A 22,286-nucleotide genomic window follows, 5' to 3' on the forward strand; every position below is an offset into this window, starting at 1 on the left:
AAAATTTTTTTAGTGCATCATGTTTCTGCCTACTTTTAGATTGAAGCACAACTTCACTCAAGGTTCTACCGTTAACGGTTAAGGCGTTAAGTGGATTAATCCGTTTTTCGATAACTACTGTGCCTAATTATGTATAACTAAAGCAATTGGCAAAGCTCTTGTTTTTGCAATATATAGGTACGCACATGTAGATTAATCCACAATCTGACCTAAACTTCCATCATTAACCCTTCAAGGCAAAATGAGAATTTATCGGTACACAAATGACCCAGCACTTAAATTGCCCTATATCTCTTCAACCAAGCAAGAGTTTTTTTGCGCCTTATATAGGTACCTATTTGCAGATTACGACACAATTTGATTCAGGGCTCCTTTTTGCTTGGTTCACGAGATGAACTGTATTAATCGAAAAACCGATTAATGCAGTTAACGCCTTAACCGTTAACGGTAGAACCTCGAATGAAGTTGTGCCCAAACTATAAGTAGGTAGCCACATATTTCAATAAAATTGTTTTGGAAATTTGCTTGGTTCAAGAGATATACACAGTAATCGGTTTAGTCGTTAGTAGTTGTAGATAAGCCGGATATCTCACGCAGCGCTCGAAGCGTTTATGATAGGACCTTGGATAAGATTGTGGATTAATCTATAGTTAAGTAGCTATATAATGCAAAAAAAAAGTTTCGAAAATCTTTCTTGGTTCAAGAGATATAAGGCAATTTAAGTGCTGGGTCATTAATGTACCAATAAGTTCCCATTTTTGACTTGAAGGGTTAATGATGGAACTTTATATGAAATTGTGGATGAATCTAAATTTAGTTAGCTATATAACACAAAAATAGTTTTAAAAAATTCTTCTTTAATTTAAGACATATAGGACAATTTAGGCACTGGTAAATCGTCGACCGATAATTCCCGTTTTTGACTTGAAGGGCTAGTGACGGGACTTTATATCAAATTGTGGATTAATTTACATGTTGGTGCCTATATATTGCAAAAACAAAAGCTTTGTTATTTGCTTTGGTTCAAGAGATATACACAAGTGGACAGTAGTTATCGAAAAACTGATTAATCCACTTAATGCCTTAACCGTTAACGGTAGAACCTTGAATGAAGTTGTGCTAAATGAATTTTGAAATTTTGTTCGGTTCAAGAGATATTCATATTAATGGGTTCAGTCGTCAGTACTTGTCGATAGACCGGTTATCTCACGTATCGCTTGAACCATTAACGATAGGATCTTGGATGAAATTGTGAATTAATCTACAAGTAAGTGGCTATATAATGCAATACAAAAGTTTAGAAAGTCTTGCTTGGTTCAAGAGATATTAGTCTATTCAATTGCTGGGTGATTTGTGTGCCGACATTTCCCCTTTTTGCCTTGAAGGGTTAATGATGGAACTTAATATCAAATTGTGGATTAATATATAAATAGTTAGCTATATAAAAAAAGTTTTAAAAATCTTCCTTGGTTCATTTTAGGCGCTGGGTCATTTCTGCACCGATAAATATCGATTTTACCCTGAAGTGTTAATGATAGAAATTTTGTTAAAGTGTGGGTTAAACTACAGATCTGTACCTATGTATTATTTATAAGGTTTTGGGGAGTGTTATGGATGTTGATGGTCCTTCCGGTACGTTCCGGTAATAAAGCACCATTAAGCATCATCTCGGGAACGTTCTCTGTTAAATAGATTTTATAAACGAATATTAATATCTAGTCTGATTTTCTATAGACACATTTAAAAGAAAAGCAAAGCAACACAAATAGGCAATTCATGGTGATACAATGTATTTACCGCGAGCAAAAAACAAAACCTTCCTCCATTCTCTGGCCATTTGTGTAAACCATTCCCCCCGTCAGCCTTATTTGACAAGTAGGTATGGAAATGTAACTCACCTTAAATTAACTTTTCCTTTAAAATGTTAACGGTATTTCGTTGGCAATTACGGTTACTACTAAATAAAACCCGGATGGTGTATTTACAAAAATTTATTTTTTTGCTTTTAAATTTATTAAATATGTATATGTTTTAACATGGCAATATTTTTTTTTTCAATAAACATTCTTGTATCTTTTACATGTATGTGTGTACATTATTTACTTCAACTACATATGCACATATACATTTTACAATAATAATTATACATACATATTTTATATGTAGCAATAAATTAGAAAATATAAAATACTTAGGGTTTTAAACTTATACATATTTAAAATTTATGTAGAATATGTGTGTGGTTTTTTTTAACTTAGCAAATGCGTATAAATGCGTATAATGGCGGCCACCGTGGTGTGATGGTAGCGTGCTCCGCCTATCACACCGTATGCCCTGGGTTCAACTCCCGGGCAAAGCAACATCAAAATTTTAGAAATAAGATTTTTCAATTAGAAGAAAATTTTTCTAAGCGGGGTCGCCCCTCGGCAGTGTCTGGCAAGCGCTCCGATTGTATTTCTGCCATGAAAAGCTCTCAGTGAAAACTCATCTGCCTTGCAGATGCCGTTCGGAGTCGGCATAAAACATGTAGGTCCCGTCCGGCCAATTTGTAGGGAAAAATCAAGAGGAGCACGACGCAAATTGGAAGAGAAGCTCGGCCTTAGATCTCTTCGGAGGTTATCGCGCCTTACATTTATTTTTTTTATTTTATTTAAATGCGTATAAATCACACAAAATGTTTTAAAGATAACACGAATTTTAATAAATTACAAATGAAAAATTAGATTGACTACAAAAAAAAAAAATTAATTGCTTTTGTGTACTTTGCATGTACATTAAACTGGGTCGATTTATTAACCGATATCGCGCCATCGATTTTTCGATAGGATTTTGGCTCAGGAAAAAAAGTTCCACTACGCATACCCAAAAAATAATTTTCGAGCCTGCGAATTGGTTTTTTTTTTGTTTTTTTTTTTGATAGGTTTTTTTCATGACCTACTAAAAAAATTTTTATATGTATACCCTGTCCGACCCAAAAATGTCCGCTAAAAACGTTATCGATAACAGTTTTTTGAAAGAAAAAAAATTTATAACAAAAAAAACATATATATAAATATATATATATATATATTCTTTTTTCAAAAAACTGTTATCGACAAAGTTTGTTAGCGTACATTTTTGGGTTGGACATGGTATATATATGAAAATTTTTTTTTGAAAAAAACTTTAAAGATCAAAAAAAAAACAACAACCCAAAAAAAAAACCAATTCGCAGGCTCGAAAATTATTTTTTGGGTATGCGTAGTGGAACTTTTTTTCCTGAACCCAAATCCTATCGAAAAATAGATGGCGCGATATCGGTTAACTTTCATCCATACAAATCGACCAAGGTTAACGTACATATGTACACGTATTCAGTGAGTGCTATACTTATTGGGCATTACTAAGATTTTGTGGCTGAAAAGGTTAAAAGTACGTTCTTTAATTATGTATAATTTTATTTAAAAAATAAAATTTCTAAAAATTGTATGCTTTTGTGCGTACAAGCACGAGAGGAAATGCATGCCTAAGAGAACTAGAAATAGGCTAAAATATATTCTAATTAAAAAAATGCAATTTACGATCAGAAAGTTTAAAATGTTGTATTTTTTATATTTTATTTTAAATGCATTATATACTATTTTTTACTGCGTTTCTTTTTTGAGTTTTAGTACATGTATAGAATATATGTATCTTAATGTGTAAATTTTTATATATTTTGTGCAAACCCTAATATGCTTGGTTGTTATGTGTCACTACGGTGGAGATGATGCTAACAGTTTTCAAATAATAAATTCCCAACTTTTCTTAACAAATACACATTCTTCCAACAAAATTTGCTTGCACACAATAAACAAATATCCTTTTGCCATTCTATATAGTATTGGGTTAACCTTTAATTATAAATTTCTTAACTTACTTGCTCAACTTGTCTTAAACTTTTACAATAATCAAGTGCATTTCTTAAACATTTTATGTATTTTATTTTTGTTTTTATCCAGGATGTTATCTTGACCTTCAGTCTTTAATCGGTTAGTTTGTATTTGTTTTGAAACTTTTTGTTTTTTATTTTTTTAAATTGCGTTCTTTTTTTTCAAAACAGAAAGTGAAGTTTATATTTTTTTATTTTAAAGCAATTTTTTTTATGTTTTATAAATTATACAATTAACAATAATTTAAAAAACAAATACATTTTTATAGTGGCCAAAACTGTTTTATATTTGATTTGACTCATAAGCATTTAAAAAATTAAAAAAAAAAAAACAAAAAAATAGTGGGTTTAAAAAAATTATAAAAGGGGAATTGTGGTGAGTTATGCATTTACTGTGGTGAAATATCCTTAAATAACGCTGTAGAAACGGTAAGCCTGAATATCAAAACTGCTAGAACTACCCGATTCTTCTTAAAATTATAACTAACAGAAGGCGATGCGAAGATTGATTTATGCCGTTGGAAATATTCGAAAATTAGCTGACCTTGATGCTGAGTGCAATCAAAATTCCGAACCGATCTAAGCCTTCTATATCTTACCGCTTTTATAGAGCTTTTCAGGCCACTTTTTCGAAATTTAAAACATTGCAGCAGAGCACTTAGAAAGGAAATTTTGGGGCTGTAGCTTTACATTTGAAGAGTTTTTGAAAGAAAAATTTCAAGATGGTTTTTTATCCAAACTGTTGAAACGAAGGGTCTCAATTAATCATCCTGTTCACGTCATGTTCAACAGGAGTGTACGTGCTCCAATAAGTGAGCTTTTACTTAGTACAAAAATGAGTGCCATAATTTTATATTTAGATCGAAAAGCACGGCAAAAGCAAAGGCTTTACATATATATATATATTTTTTGCTTTATTCGCAAGTTTTCTTTTTAATTTTTTTTCTTTCCAGTTAAGTTAAGCTACAGGAAATTCTGTCGTTTGTATTCACCATGTTAAGTATCAAAATGTTCCATCGGTCTGTCAAAATACAGCTATGGAATCGTAACATGCGATCACGGATCGAAAACGGTTTTCATAAGCGATAAAACTAAGGCTATCCAACTATTCAAAACAAAAAAAAAAAAAATAATAATATATTATAGATTTTGTGAGTTCGCATTGTCCCTAGTTCACATATTTTATTAATCCAATGCACCATTTCGGAGCTAAAGTGGTTTAAAAAACGGCATCCGATCACGGATCGTATGTAACGATTCGACGCCAGATTTGGCATAATGGCCAAGAGTACGTGTATTTTTAATTCGTGTTGGGTAGGTAACACTTTTTGTCCCTAGGACTATCGATATGCTTAAATGACACTCACCATGTTCATTACATGTTCCACCAGTTTACCAAAAGCTTCTGTATCGAACGCTAGCAAAATACTTTGTGATGTTATTTTTGACAAATATGTGAGGTGAATACAATTTGACGCTGTCGAAGATAACTGTTAAGTAGATTTCTCAACGAAGTGAACAGATATCTCAATATAGTGCAGGCTCCAAACATAAATGAACATTAAATAAATGACTTAATTACAATCTCTTAAAAAAATTAGTTTCACATAAAAAAAAAAATTATAAATAATAAAATAAATAAAAATACACCATGAAAAATTCGGCTGACATAAATTTACAACAAGTAGTTAACTAATACAAAATCTACATGCAAAAAACAGATATCATATAAAAGATTAACTTAAACAATTTACATTATGTACTTTACTTAAATTATAAATGTGTTTTTTTTTTAGAATTATCAAATGCAGGAGAAGGCTATAAGTTTTTTGAAACAAATTTCTATATTTTTGCATTTTGCCAATACTTCCTTCTGGCCACCAAAAATACCAGAGCTGGGTAAATAAAATTACGTTACAATTGCAATTGCATTGCCGAGTCGAGTATTTGTAAATTGTAATCAAATTCTTCAGAACCAAAACAAAAAAAAAAAAAAAAACGTATTTGTAAAATAATTTGAAATTGTTTAAAAATAATTTTTTTTAACCTATTGCAGTAAATATGGTTTATATTACAATGACAGTTACATAAATTCTTAAGTAATTGTAATAAATATTTTTTTAAAATTTTTATTGGCCTTTAATCTTTAAATTTATTAAACTATTTTATGACCTCGAGGCCTTACACAATTTTGGTATTTGTTTTATGCTTAATTTTTGAAAATGTTGTAATTATTGTTTTTGTTTCACAGTCCTGCTGATGACTTCAGACTGAAGTCGAAATATCGAATACAAACATAAAATATATAAACTGTGTTTTCTTTGGATAAGGCCTCGAGCTCATAAAATAGTTTAATAAAGTAATAAATAATAAATTGTTCTATGAACTAAAAGATTTATGTACTAATTACGACTCCTTGTAATTGACCACTGAGCATAATCGAACTCAAATAATAGAATCATCACAACCCAGCTCTGACCCATAACCAAAATATACTCTTTTATCGACTTAATTTCAAGACTTAATAATAGACTATGTATGTATGTGTTCATGTTTTTTGCGGTGTATAAATATTTTTACCATTTACTAAATTATTTTCTTGCAATACTTTACAAAAGCCACTAGTACAGCAAAAATTATTTTAGCACGTTTTTCTCAAAACTTTGTTACAATCCTCTACTCCCTGAAGTTGAAATGTTTATTTTTCACTTTTATTTTTGTTTTTTTAGCTTTCATAATTTTTCGCTTCCTAACTACGAGTATAGATCAAGTTCCTGCATTGCTCCTACCAATTTCTCTATGTGTGTTTTAGTATACACCTTATGCTTCATATTTTTTTTTCAAACCTCTTCTCACTCTCTCTCATCCCAACTTAAACTGTGCCATTTCCCGTTGATGGCGCTGTAGTAGTACTTTTACCTTCGAGCTCAGCTTGAATCTCATTCAAACTCTTACCCTTAGTCTCTGGCACAACAAAGTACACAAAGAATACACCAACCACGGTAATACCAGAGAAAAGCCAGAATGTTTGTCCGCCACCCAATGAGCCGCGCAAATTATCGAATGTCTTTGTTACAATGAAAGCCAATGTCCAATTCATTGTACCAGCAATGGAACCAGCTACACCCTTGATATCAGCAGCAAACACCTCACCCATCATTAACCATGGCACTGGGCCGAAACCGATTGAGAAGAGTACAATGAATACACATAAACTGACGACGGGCAACCAACCCAGAGTAGCTACTGATTCAGCATCTTGATCTTGCATATAGAAATAGACACCCATGGCGGCGGTTGATAGTGCCATAATGATAGCAGAGGTGAGTAATAGCAGGCGACGTCCTAGTTTGTCAACAACAATTGTGGATACAAAGGTGGCGATGAATTGCATAATGCCGACGACAATAGTTGAGAGATTTTCATCGATGCCGGTTTGTGCGTCCTACAGAAGAAAGAAAGAGAGGAAAGAAAAAAAGAAAATCTTTAAATTATGCGAATAGTAATAATGGTATTTCATATAAGGCTGACTAATTTTGTTTTATGATATCTTATATCTTATAACTTTAAACGAGCAATTCTTGTATATTTGTATGTTTGTCTAGCCGAACGATCTCGGGAACGGCTCAACTGATTTCAATGAAATTTGGCACAGAGTTAATGTATCACCTAAGATTTTCTACCTAGGTTTTGCCACTCAGAATGTTTCACAATGTTGCCACCTATTCGAAATTAAAAAAAAAATTGCACGAGATATGCCGATATGGGTATCAAACGAGTGTTATTTCACTCTGCATTATAATAGGGACATTTTTGAGTAGGGTTGCCATTTAGGGTTGGGGTAGTTAGACGAAAACCGCAAAATAGACCTAAATAACTTAGTTCTCGATTTCACTAATTGGCATAACAATCCCTTATAGTATAGGCTGGAATTACTCATTTAAAATTTTTCATTCCAGTTCATTGCGGTTAGAGTTTGATATGTTTTTGAAATCTATTTTTAAGGAAATCAAATATTAGTAAGTAAAAATATTTGATTAATGATGACATGTAGAACAAAGTATGTTATGCGGCATACTCGAAGATTGCCGAACAAAGCTCGGTCGCCCAGGTACTAGGAGATTAGCTAAGGAGAACATTCCTCACTGATCTAACAAGTGTAATTGAATCCCTTCGAAGTACTGAATAGCTAGCTCTGGCCTTACCGTCACTTTGTATATGGTTGCATTACCCAGACTTGTGTTTATTATACTGAAAGCCTCGCAGCAGTAATGCTTTAGAAAGATTTTTAAAACCATGTATCCACTAGGCTGTGGTAGGCCAACTGAACAGAATGTTCTTCTGCCTTAAACAGATCGAACTTATATCGCTCCAAATTAAAATTATTATAGCGCAGGAACCTCATAATTGGTTGAAGGTCAACACATGAATCCTTTTCTCATCTGTGTGGTTTTGAGTGAAGCTATGACGATAATCAAAAAGTTTTCAAATCAATCGCTAAAGGACTTATTCTAGGTTCTTAAAGAAACCTGCTATGCTAAAATGGCCGATTTATCATTTCTTATAGCTTTCGGACTAACATCTTTGGATGCTGCTTCGACACAAAGGCCAGTGACTGCGATTTTTCAAGTGTAGAAACCAGGCTATGAAGCATACTCTTCGTTATAAGTCGGATGCTCATTCAAGCATAATAATGTCCTTACGATAGCCGGACCACCTTTGTGATTCCACTAAATCCGAATTAGTTAATCAATCTTGCTAATCAAGCTGCTGAGCAATATCTTTCAAAGTTTCGAGAATAGACCCTTGTTGACCCAAAGATAGGAAAGCCTGAGGGTCTGAATTAGAAATTTAGCCAATGATTGCTGCTTATTATGGCCTGTTTAAACTCCCGCGGACTCCGATCCCATGGCTTCAGACACCTCTTATGATCTTACCATCTTTAATATTGGAAACATTAGGTAATAAATAAGTAAATCGAAATAATTTTACACCCTAGCTTTCAAAGTTCTACCAAAACTCATATATCATTTCCCAATGTGCACTCACCTTGAAAATTTGTGCAGAGTAGAAGATGACGGCATTAATGCCACACAATTGTTGGAAGAACATAAGACCCAAGCTGATAGCTAATGCCTTACGTGAGACGGGACGTGATAGACCTTCCCACCATGAAACCTGATCTTGTTTGATTTTTTTTTGGGTATCACGCAATTCTTCAATTTCAGCTCTATATTCATAATCCTTGCCACGTAGCCATTGGATCGATTTGATCGCTTGCTCATCTTTATTCTTGATAACCTAAAAGAAGTAGAAAAAGTAAAACTCAGTTAAAAATGTTAAACCTTCTTTCGGCTCCCACATCTCACTTACCAAATAAGTAGGTGATTCCGGCATGAAAACAAAAACCAAACCAAAAACGATCGGTATCACACCACAAACAATGCTCATCCAAAACACGTTTAAACCAGCGCCAATTGCATACACAAACAATATACCAGCTGTTATCATCAGTTGAAAGAAGCTTCCCAATGTACCACGTATCTCCTTTTGTGCTATTTCACCGGTATATAGAGGCGCTGCCACACAAAATGCACCACCAGCAATACCCAATAGGAAACGTGCCGCATACATCATAGCAACATTTTGTGCCCAAATAAGTAAACCCCAACCGATTGTGAAGGGCAATACGAGTAGCAGCATCGTCAATTTACGCCCAATCAAATTGATGAGTATACCAATGGGTATACACACACAAGCCGCACCCAATGTCATGGCCGAACCAACCCAAGAGAATTCATCGATGCTCACCTGAAAATCATCAGTGCGTGTCTTGAGTTCTACGCCAGCCGGTGATGTCCAACCGAGCAGGGTACCAGCAGCAAAGGCGCCACCTGCAGCTGACAAAGCGGCCACATATTGTGGTAATGTTTTCGAATTAGTTTCAGTTCCACCGTGCACCATATTGTGGCTGAGTAAATTTTCTTGATCCTGTAAAGGAGGCAGAAAATGGTAAAAATCAAATAATTAGTACATATAGAGCTGACTGGATTGATTCTTAGCAGTTTTAGTCGAAATCATATGTCAATTCAAGTCGTTTGTCTCTCTTTCTATATAAATAAAGAATCTTAACCGTTACAAGTATTATTAAATAATAATTTTTTGTAAGGCAGCGCTTTTTGGAAGCCCACTTTCTTTATAATCTGCGCCAAGTCATGTAGTAGGACTTCAAGGGGACATCGTGGTATCACAACGGGCCTTATGTAACTGGGCTAGGTGTGCCCTCGGGCAGCCACTTCAACCTAACCTAACTTAACCACGCTGGAGCGCCTAAAATGCTTCATTAGTATGTCATGAGGTATGAGCAACCGTTTCTTTTACTTACATCAACCTACAATGTAAAAAAAAAAAAAAAAAAATAACGCTTACAAACAACTATAAAAATGCATTTATATCTAAGTCGTAAACAAATAAAACGCACTTAAATTATTATTTTTTACTTGCTTTATATTAGATCGGTTGAATGTTTGTCCGCTTTTCATACAAATCTTGCAAACGATTTTTAAGTAACTTCTCATTGAGCTACAAACATGAAACTTCACACATAGGTTAGAACACCGTGACAATGCACTAAAAGGAAAAAAATCCGTTAGGTGGCGTACGGATCGAAATAATTAGATAAGAATTTGAAAATTTTCAAACCAGCTTTTAAATAACTTCTCGATGAGCTAGAGACTTGAAATTTCAGACTTAATTCAGAGGAATTTTGAGACTGATTTTTATTTAAGTTCCTATTGAGCTACACATGTAAAACTTCACAGATAGGATAAGACGCCGAGAAAATTTAAGAACAGGAGAAAAAAATTCCTTTAGGTGGCGCACGGATCGAAATATTTAGATAAGAATTTCGAAATGTGGTGTTTTGAAATCGATTCTAAAGTAACATCTCATTGAGCTACAAACATGAAACCTCAGAGAGAGGTGACAAAGCAACAAAAAGAGAAAAAAATTCCGTTAGGTGGCGCACGGATCGAAAAAATTAGATAATAATTTGGAAATTTGAAACCAGGTTTTAAGTAACTTCTCGATGAGCTAGAGGCTAAAAATTTACTGCTTAATTCAGAGGTCGATAACAGCCGATGACACAATACAAAAAGTTTCGCTAGGGGGCGCACGGACTGAGATATTTAGAAAAATCAAACGGAACGGAGGGATTGATTTTTATGTAAGTTGATTAACTAATAATATCTCCTTTCCTACCATCTTTCCAATCCAAGTAATGGGCGCTCCACTTTTATATTTTTACTTCTCATAAATATTTTTGCAATTTCTATGTCAAAATTTAAAAATGAAAGTTTAGCAAGAATATGGCTTTATATAAGGAGACATTTTTCGCTGATTTTTGTCCATTTATATAAAGGAAGTGCTTAAAATTTTTTTATTTTATATTTATTTTACTTTTCACCTCCCATTCAAGCGCATAATTTTAAATGCAAATAGAGAAAAAAAAAAAACAATAGATAAAACATGTTCGCTTGTTTGTTTGCGACTCATTAGTGCTGAGCTCGTGCGATCGTTGACGTTCAAGTGCATTGACGCCTAATGCAATTGGGGGCTCGCCTACATTACTATTGAATTGCTTATTTTATACGGGGCATAGCTGCTAGAGAATAAAAACACCTAAAAAATAAAAATGAAAAAATAAAAACAACTACATACTTATGTATAAGCGTACACGAGACGCAGCGGTGAATTACGATAAACAAGTGAAGCGTGAGTCAGATATGAGTTGATACCTCCAATTCGTTAAATAATGCTAAGATAAAATTTCGGTATATTAATTGTACAGTTGTGAAAACCTGTTATTTTAAGGGACAATTTTTGATAAATTTTATAAGTGGCTTCATATGTTTATTTTCGTTAGTTTGACAAAAACTCAACAAACTGAAACTATGCAAATCGGTTCAAAATATGTACGACAAAATACGAAAAGTTTTAATTAATTTTTTTTTTTTAATTTTAGTTATTTTTTTTTTATAGCTGCGAACCCAAAAACAGACGATAATACTCTTCGCAAATTTTATTAGTTATTTTCAACTTTTTTATTTTCGTTAATTTTACTAGAAAACTTCAACGAATTGCCCAACTGAAAATTAAAATATCAATGCAAAAACGTTTTCAAAAAAAAAAAAAAAAAATTTACAATGTTTAAAAGTCTGCATGAAAAGTTCAAACTTTTTCATAACATTTTTTTTTTTTAGTATGCAGTAGCAAGTTATAAGTTCTCAAAATACGCATTGATTTAAAAAAAATTCGTATGAACATATGAAAGGAAATGTAAATAAATCTAAACTGTCGTCAAAAATCTATGCAAATTTGAGAGACTAAAATTATGTAATATGTTCAGAATCTCACGAAAATTTTAGGTGTCCATCGTGGTCAGAACTCTTTAGGAAACATGGAATCCATAAACCGACCCTTACTCAAGAGGTCTGGTTCACTGATGAATCTAAATTTGATGAAGGAAAACCGAGAGCTGGCATATATGGGGCGAACTTCCAGAAATCGACACAAATGGGAAGCTACCACGCTAGAGTATGTCTACGAAGAATGTGAATGAATGCATTGAAGTCCTAAATAATCTGGGAGCCAAAACAAGGTTTTGTTAGGATGGCCAAGCATAGTGTTTTAGCACCATTAAGTAACTGGGAGACAAAACAGTTCACACAACACTGGATAGAATGCCCAGAGCAAAGGCAGACCAAATTGTTTATACTTCCAGCAACGAGAGTATCAGCCAAACTCATGAATCTAAGCAGAGAGGACCTACGAACACTAACTGGTACTAGACACCAGTGCCCCGCATATAACTTAATTACGTTAAATCCTTCCGATACACAAATCTATCTCTTTTGTGAGCTGAAGGATAAAATGCTGGTTCACATTCTCTGCGAATGCGTTGCTTTGGCAAAGCAGATATTCTTCCATCTAAGTGGCGTGATTCTTAATCCTAAATTCTAAATAAAAAACTCGAAATACTCTTGCAAGTATTTTCAATATTTCTCGATTTTTCGAGTTTTTTCGAAAATGTTTTTGAATTTGATTTGCATAGATTCAGTGACCCAATTGATTGAAGGTTTTTCCAATATTAACGCAAATTAAAAAAAAAAAAGAAAATACTTAATTGATAAAATTCACTAAGAACTTCACTATTTTCGAAGCTATACGAGTATAGATAGCAACAAAATGTTGTGTCACTCTCTTTGCAAAAAGTTAGGGCCTTGTTCAAAATTCACGTAAACTTGAGCAACTTAAAATAGTAGCTATGAAGTTTATTTTTTGTAATATAATTTAGAAAAAGTTTGTTGAATTAAATAAAACAACTTCAAATGATAAAGAGCTGAAGTTTAGCGGGCATTCACCGCTCACTAAGGCCCACTTGCAGAAGGGTTAGTTAACTTAAAAAAAAATAAAATAAATGTGGCGCAATAACCTCCGAAGAAATTTTAGGTCGAGCTTCTCTTCCAATTTGCGTCGTGCTCCTTTTTAATTTTTTCTATAAATTGGCGGGAGAGGACCTACTTGTTTTCACTGAGAGCTTTTCATGGCAGAAATACACTCGGAGTGCTTTCCAAACACTGCCGAGGGGCGACACCGCTTATTAAAGTTTTCTTCTAATTGAAAAAACTTGTTTCTGAAAATTTGATGTTGCTTTGCCCGGGGTGGAACACGCTACCATCACACCACGGTGGTCGCTTTTTAACTCAGAGTTAACCTGACTTGAGGGGTTAAACTCATAAAAAAAATTACTTGCCGTTCTGAAAGTTGGCCGTTCAGAGCGTAATTCGCTGTTCGTCGGTAATGTGTTTTGGTTTTATGTCGCTAACTGTCACTCAGTCGTTTATCACAGCTCATCTAAATAAATGTTGAAGGTCTAGGGCTTTTATCGTTACCTATATAATTGGAAATCGATTGACATCAATTACTGATAATTACGTTAGAACTTAGAACGATTTCCTCATCTAGTTTATGGAAAGTGTCAGTGGTTCTAATTAACTTTACGATTATATTGGTAATAAAAACAATAAAAGAGGGTTTAAGGGTCGAGAGTATTGGATTGTCACAGATTAATAAAGGGTGTGTAGTTTCTAAAGCGAATATTTAAATATAAGTATGGTAGTCGAAAAAATTATAAATTTTGGCAAAATGGTTAAAGAAAGGTTCATGCCACCAGCTACCCGCATACCGATTTCGAAGAACCCGTCAACCAAGCCCACAAAGTCAAGTTCGGTACTTTTGTTTATTCACTAACAACAATATTGTAACTTTTTATGATTCTCTATATATTTTGTCTTCATTTAATCAACTCAAACTTAAAATTGAAAGAAATTGCTACAAATAGCTTCGTTGAAAAAAATCGGAATATAATTTTAAAATCATCAGATATATATTTTTTTCATTCAGAATGAAGAATAAGAGCAAGCAATTAAAAAAATTGAAAAAAAAAATCTAAAATTTCACTACACAAATTTCTGAGCGAATGGAACCAACCTTAAAATATTAATATATAAAAACACGTGTCACATTTTCGGCCGCAATGGACTCCTAAGCTACTGAACCGATTTTGAATTTGTTTTGCACCCCGTGTGTAGTTTGATCTAACTTGAGACATAGGATAGGTTATATCTCAGTTTATAGTTGCAATATTATTTTTTTGCAAATTTTTTTATTTGTTTATACGTAATAATAATATGTTACGTATACGCAGTGGCACTCATATTTTCAGGTGGTGCGGATATACTTCCGTGTAATTTCTTGGTTTTTAATTAAACAACCTGTTTATCAATAAAAAATATTGTAGCGAATGATATTAAGTATAGCACATCACCAGGTCCGCCGAGAGGGTGGGGGGGGGGGGGGGGGGGGGTATTATCCAGAGACGGACTGGGACTGGGATTACGACTAGGACTGGGACTGGGACTCAGACTCGGAGTGGGACTGGGACTGGGACTGGAATAAAATACATACCACCCTCTGGGACAGGCAATAAGGGATGCAGAAGAATGAGAAGAAATTGCGAGAAGAGAAAAAAAGAGAAGGAGATTGGGGAAGAGATAGAATGAGACGAAGATAGAGATAGATGAAGCGAAAAAGACGGAGGGAGGAGTGAATAAAAGGATTAGGAAAAAGTGAAGAGGGGGAGGGCAGAGTCAGAAGGAGAAAGCTTATTAAAATGTATGCAGATAGGCCACATTTAGGGTAGGACAACGTCTGCCGGGTCTTCTAGTTTACCATACAAAGCTATACACGTTTAATATATAATTATATATTGTATATATTGTAAGATATTTGAATGAATTGCAATGTTAACACTCTCCAGATGCATATTTACATATGTAAGTAAAACATATTCACGTTGTTTTTGTTAGGAAAACATTTAAATATTTGCATACTTAGAAAACAAGTAATTATTTGCATACTCAAAACACTTTGAATATTAACAAAAACAATCGAAATCAATAACAAATTGCACGCGTAGTGAATGAAACGGAAATGAAAAGGCATAAATTATTGATCAACGAATCGTTGCAGTCAAACCAACTAGTTGAAAATTAGTTCACAATTAGTATCGGGAACAACTCCTTAAAGCATTAATGAAGCTGTTATATGGTTATATTGGTTTATAACTGCGTTTTTTTTTAAGCTTAGCCGCGACCCTTTTTATGATTTTTTTTTGATATCTAAGCTAAACATATGCGATTTTCATAGGAAATTTTAGAAAACTAAATTTGATAAGCTTGTAAAAAAATATAAATTGAATTTTCTCGAAATTTCAATAATCCGAAATAGTGCCTTCATCTTTGCATGCCATCAGCTAACATAACCGAAAATAGTTGATGAGGTCGCCCAATTATTTTCATAGGACGGATGTGCTTTGTTGAATTGGTTCAAAATATCTACATATGTACATATGCCCTTTTGAATAAAAGTAGGCTATGTGCCTAGTCAGGAAACTAACAAAATATATGTAGATATTTACACAACTGTATAAATGACACGCCTTCATTTTCCTTATAAATGTGGTCGGAAAGAACTGTTCTAGCAAAATGGACTAGTTTTGCTTTATAAACACACAAACTTGTACGTACGGGCAGTTAAATTAGACTGTATGACAAAAAAATATGAATTTCATAAAAATGAAATGTGGTTTTATGTTCGGTCCGATTCTCGAAAATTGTAAGTCCTTAAAAAGGAGATGAGTTTATTTAACCATTTTCGTCTAACTATCCGTCGGTCTGTTTGAACGCAATTCCGATTAGTCCTTCAATGTTTGAGATATCTCGCTGAAATTCGTTGAGCGGGTGTATTTGAGTGTTCGATTAATAATTCGTCGGAACCGGCCGGATCGATCGACTATTGCTTATATCTCCCATCCAACCGACTTTTAGGATAAGAGGGGTTTCATTATTTCTACCTCATTTTTAGTAAGAAGCTTTAAATTTCACAGGATGATAATATATGAGGCATAGATTGTTATTATACAATGCACCCGATTGTTCAGATACGAGGTCTTACGTCATTTCTTCTGCATTTTAACACCTAGATGCTTGAAATTCTACAGGAGACTTAAATATAACACATATATATATATATACTGTTGTCTGAAAAAATCATCAAGATAGATCGTATATATACTATATATGCCATACAACGCATTGTTCAGATTTTATGAATTTTTAAAGTTTCATCAGATATTTGTTCAGCTGAGATCATGAAAGATATGAGTTCTTCGGCACAACCGAACACAGTACCGACCTTACGTTTTCTCTTACGTTAGATTTGGAACCAGTCTTTTTACGCAAATATTGACTTTTTGTTAATGAACAATTTCAAATACTTAAGAAAACATTTGCTGCAATTATTGATGGTCTTGTGAACGAAAATGAAGAGTAAAACAAACGGTTAAAGTCTAAAAACAAACAATATGATTTTAAGCAACTTAACGTAATGCAGATGGCCCAGCAGTACAGTATAACACACCATACTACACCGCACCGTCCGCCCCAATGTCCGTTCGTCCCTCCGTCATCAGCACGATAACTTAAACAAAAATTGAAAATAACTAAATCGGACTACAACCACACCCACCCACTTTTTCGATAACGTAAATTTCAAAAAAGGCAAGGGCAATGTTTTTGAATATTCATAAACCGACGAAATTGTCTCAAATTGATACTATCCAATGTGTTACAAAAAAGTATAATTTTGGTAAATTGCTTGAATGTTGAAATTTGACAGTACTATTCTTTTGCTATTAACTATTTATAAGGTGAAAATCAATTGACGATCACGACTTTTTTGGAATATTGTACTAAAAAAAAAAAATAAATGTAAGGCGCGATAACCTCCGAAGAGATCTAAGGCGAGCTTCTCTTCCAATTTGCGTCGTGCTCCTCTTGATTTTCCCTACAAATTGGCCGGACGGGACCTACATGATTTTATGCCGACTCCGAACGGCATCTGCAAGGCAGATGAGTTTTCACTGAGGGCTTTTCATGGCAGATATACATCCGGAGCGCTTGCCAAACCCTGCCGAGGGACGACCCCGCTTAGAAAAATTTTCTTCTAATTGAAAAATTGGAATATTGTATTGGAAATAGGTAAACCTGCTACTTTTTAGGAAAAAGAGTTGACAGCCGCTGCTACTAAAATACCTACCGGACTGTATACTCGATTTTTAAATTACATGTGCGATGTCAGTGCTATGACGAATATGCGATAAATGTTCAAAATTCAACGACTTTGTATCAAATTGTTAAAAATTGGTGCACATTTTTTTTTTTACGAACCGGTCTAATGCACATACATAGGTCCATATCAGGCATTAGTTACATAGTTGGTTAATATCATTGACATTGTCCCAATGCCTTGTAACATACTGTTCACTCGTTTTTCTTATTGTACGTAGGTATGCACATGTGTACGTCGTATTAGAAATTCATGGCATTCAATACGCGGCGTGGATTTGGAATTGTAAACAATGTGACTCGATAACAAGTAAAGGTGTCTAAGTTCGGGTGTAACCGAACATTATATACTCATCGTGAACTTTAATTGCACATTTTATTTCAGATAAAATACTTTTCTACATAACACGTGGCACCGCCCGTTTAAAAAAAAAAATATCTCCCCATTTCCTCTTACAATAAAAATTGATAAGTGAAATATCATTGATTCAAATCTGTAAAATCAGTTTTATATGTAACATATTAATTTGCCTGCATTTAATAACTTTGTTTTTCGTATTTTCTAAAAAAATTAGAATCCTGATGAAGATGCGAATATGCGTCGAAACGCGTTGATTGAAATAAAAAAGTAGATTTTATTGAGATAAACCGGCCGAAAAGCTCCAAATAAAACAACAAGAAGTTTAACTAAAATACTTGGCCCTACAAAATTATTTATTCAAATCTATTTTTTCTAAGTTATAACTGATTATTCTAGTCTGCGACCCTTTTAAACTTGTTTTATATCTAAGTTTCCGTGGTGTTTAACCGATCCCGTCCATTTTTACTAGAAATATTTTCTACTATAGGGAAAATCTGTGTACCCAATTTCATTACGATCCGTTAATTTTTCTTCGAGTTATGGCTCCCGAAACATAAAAAATTGCTTAGTTATAAAAGGGTGGTGCCACGCCCATTTTTAATATTTGAAGTTTTTGATATTTATTGTTAAAAATCCACTTGGGAAATGAAATGCCATTGATATAGAGCTCTTCTTTGCAAAGATATAGCTTATTTTATTCATCCACGACCCTTTTAAAAATCTTATAAAAGTGGGCGTGGTCCTTAACCAATTTCGTTAATTTTTCTTCAAAGCATTCCTTATAGTAAAGGCAACCTCTCTGCCGAATTTTGTTACGATAGGTTTAACGATTTTTAATTTATGATTAATAATATTTGTAAAATTGATTTTATCACAAGTGGGCGGTGCCACGCCCATTTTAAATTTGATTTTTTTTTCAAATTTCAGCCCACACGTCAAATTTCAACATTCTAGGTGTATTATTTACTAAATAATCAGGTTTTAGTGTTTTCCAAAATGTTATATATATAAAAAGTGGGCGTGGTTATCATCCGATTTCGCTCATTTTCAATACCAATCTATTCTGGGTACAGATAAGCTCGTGTACCAAATTTGGAAAAGATATCTCAATATTTACTCAAGTTATCGTGTTAATGGACAGACGGACGGACGGACGGACATGGCTCAATCAAATTTTTTTTCGACACTGATGAATTTGATATATGGAGGAGTATATCTATCTCGATTCCTTTATACCTGTACAACCAACCGTTATCCAATCAAAGTTAATATGCTCTGTGTGCAAAGCACGCTGAGTATAATAAAATGATATCTGTCAATACAGATTTGAACCACTTTGGTTGCATATGTAAATACTATGTTAGACTTCCTTATATGACCGTCACATGGAATCGGTTATAGTATGACTATAATGTTTCAATAAATATACATATATTGACATTTGACAGTTTAACGCAAATATTTGGTATGGCAAAATCGATATGCTGCACTTTAAGTAACTTACTGCGTTCAATATAAAAAACGTGTTGCATATTTACATTTCTATACAACTTTTTTATATTTAAAATCTTTTCAAGGTTTATTGATATAACCCCAAATAAGAAATAATACGTTATTCTGTATCGTGTTTGAGTGTCTGAAGGCTTTGCAATGTGGTTTTCATGAAAGTGGGTGGAGGGAGTTTTTGGTGTGGGTATTAGTTAAAGGCGCATTAAATCAATGATTAATTTATAAAAGGGGGACTCATGATAGCATATAAACTTATAAGGTGTAAAATTATATTTATTTACACACGCGGTTATATAAACGCACCTAGTAATACTCTTGATAAACTTGATTGTTTTTCAGCTGTATTATTTCCAAAAAAATTTTTTTGATTGTTATACAAATTAAAAAATACCAAGATTAAGTGAAAAATCAAAACTAAAACGCCTTTACTTGCTGATGTTGAAGATTTTTGATGAAAATGCCGTCTGTAATGTCTGCAAGGTTGCATTCCTTTGAGTTTACCGTGTTTACACAATGAAATGTGCGCGTAAATTTATACAAATTGTGTAAATGATTTTTCATACAAAATTTGACAGCTCGTGCGTAAACTAGATAAATTTATACGTTTACACACTTTATAAGGCATTTATACGGTTACATGAGTCCCCCTAAAATCTACATATTCTTAATTCATAGTAAATATTTACATTTCCACATACGTTTGTTTTACGCGCCCATTGTTTGCTGAATGATTTCGTTTGTTTAGTTTTTGTTTGCTTGGTTAAGGTGGTTAACAAAGCGCAGAGTTCATTTGAAAGTCAAACATCGAACAAATTTTGTATTGCGTGTGGGTGAGCGTCATATACTGCGCCATCTGATGGCACACGCGTATACTTTTACGCTTGTACTTTTACCTACTTCACCACCCTCGTTATATGCTGCGAAATATACGTTTTCATTTACAGAGTATTATGCCGTGGTCGATATAAATAAATAGAGCAAACTAATTACCGAAAATTGCTTATGATAAAGCCAAATATATGAGTAGCAATTAGTTATCTATAAATAATAAAGAGCTTACTTATATCATTAAACTGATATCATTAGTTAGGGCTTAACCATTTAGACGCCTATCAACTTACGGCGTCAATTAGTTGTCTATTCTTCGAGATGGTCACAGCGAAAGCTTTAGACTTTTGTGCGCTGTAGCATGCGCGGTTCCAGGGGGGGGCGAACTTTTTTTGTATTGACTGTAATGAAGTATATAATACTAATCTACTTTCCTGGGGGGGAACTTTTTTTTAAATATATGTAATAATAACATAAAAAAGCAAGAAAAATTAAAAATTAGTAAAAATCCGTTGTGTGATAAGAAATTACTATGTAGATTAGTATTATATACTTCATTACAATACAAAAAAAGTGCCCCCCCCGCCCCCTTCCCAGGAACCGCGCATGCGCTGTAGTGTATTTATACCTGTACAAACTTCATCGATAAATCGTCCTGTCATACAAAAGAGTCCACAAATCTTCCAAAAAAATGCAGACTGATAAAATTTTTAGCGTTAATGTTGTTTTTTAACTAGAAAAAGCCTCACTCGCTTGCCATGCCAGCGAATTCTATCAGATTGGTTTTGTTTTTTAAACAATCCTTTCCAGCGATAAGTGGAAGAAACCTTCCAGTTTTGATAGAGTTATCAGCGTATAATTATTTGAGGTGTTAGTGTGATTTCGAAATATTTTTAGTTCTCAAAGGTTTATCAATTTGAGATTGATCAAAAATGATCATTAAGCTTGGCTGATACTAAAAATATAGCTATGTGTGCATTAGACTAGGTCGATTTATTAACCGATATCGCGCTATCGATAGGATTTGGGCTCAGGAAAAAAAGTTCCACAACGCATACCCAAAAAAATAATTTTAGAGCGTGCGAAATTTCATTTTTTTTACTTTTTTTCGACTTTGATTTTTAAGGTTTTTTTCATGACATACTAAAAAAATTTTCATTTGATTGTAAATTTTTATTTATTTTTTTTTCAAAAACTGTTGTCGCCAACGTTTTTAGCGGACATTTTGGGGTCGTACAGGGTATACATATGAAAATTTTTTTAGTAGGCCATGAAAACCTTAAAAATCAAAGTCGAAAAAAAGCCAAAAAATTTAATTTCGCGGGCACGAAAATTATTTTTTTTTGGGTATGCGTAGTGGAACTTTTTTCCTGAGCCCAAATCAGTTAACTTTCGTCCATACCAATCGACCCACTCTAGTGTGCATGCCTTAATTTTCCTACTAAAAATTGTTTTTTAAGGCGTTTGGATAATATCCATATTTTTTTTTTCTGGTATGTACATATATATGTACACATGTAAACAGTTGAGATTTATTTGAGTAACGGCAATTTGTATGCAGTCATTTGAGTATGATTAACGTAAATGACATGGCAATGTGTTACATGAATTTTGCTAACGTAGAGATATCATGCGATATTAACATATTTTTAGATGGAATATGATATATGTAGGATATATACGTATGTACATTAGACAGGTTCAAAAATGTATCAAAATTTTTTAGACTTTTTATAAAAAACAATTTTTTTGGCACGCAAACATAATTGCTTATACGCGCATTTATACGTACACTGAGAAAAATACTTCAAATAAGAGAAAATTTTAATAATTTGAGTAAAACATTTTTAAGTTTGCGAGACTGTTGGCTAGTAATCACACTCCACGACCTTCAATTTATTAACACTAATTTATATGATTGTTATTGTTA

General features: G+C 33.4%; 1 protein-coding gene across 2 annotated transcripts in view; it reads right to left on the minus strand.

Moving 5' to 3' along the window:
- Positions 1–3,416: 3,416 nt before the first annotated feature.
- The window catches only part of nebu (nebulosa), a 132,053-nt gene continuing 113,183 nt past the window's right edge, over positions 3,417–22,286 (minus strand). For both annotated transcript variants that reach the window (XM_067786312.1, XM_067786311.1), the window contains 3 exons: positions 9,284–9,901; positions 8,960–9,211; positions 3,417–7,355 (listed from right to left, as the gene is read on the minus strand). In XM_067786312.1, the coding sequence (XP_067642413.1) occupies positions 6,783–7,355; positions 8,960–9,211; positions 9,284–9,874 (1,416 nt within the window). In that variant the 5' untranslated portion in view covers positions 9,875–9,901 and the 3' untranslated portion in view covers positions 3,417–6,782. The remainder of the gene's footprint in view (positions 7,356–8,959; positions 9,212–9,283; positions 9,902–22,286) is intronic.

This window comes from Eurosta solidaginis, chromosome 5 (genome assembly GCF_040869045.1).
Source record: "Eurosta solidaginis isolate ZX-2024a chromosome 5, ASM4086904v1, whole genome shotgun sequence".
Classification (NCBI taxonomy): Eukaryota; Metazoa; Arthropoda; class Insecta; order Diptera; family Tephritidae; genus Eurosta; species Eurosta solidaginis.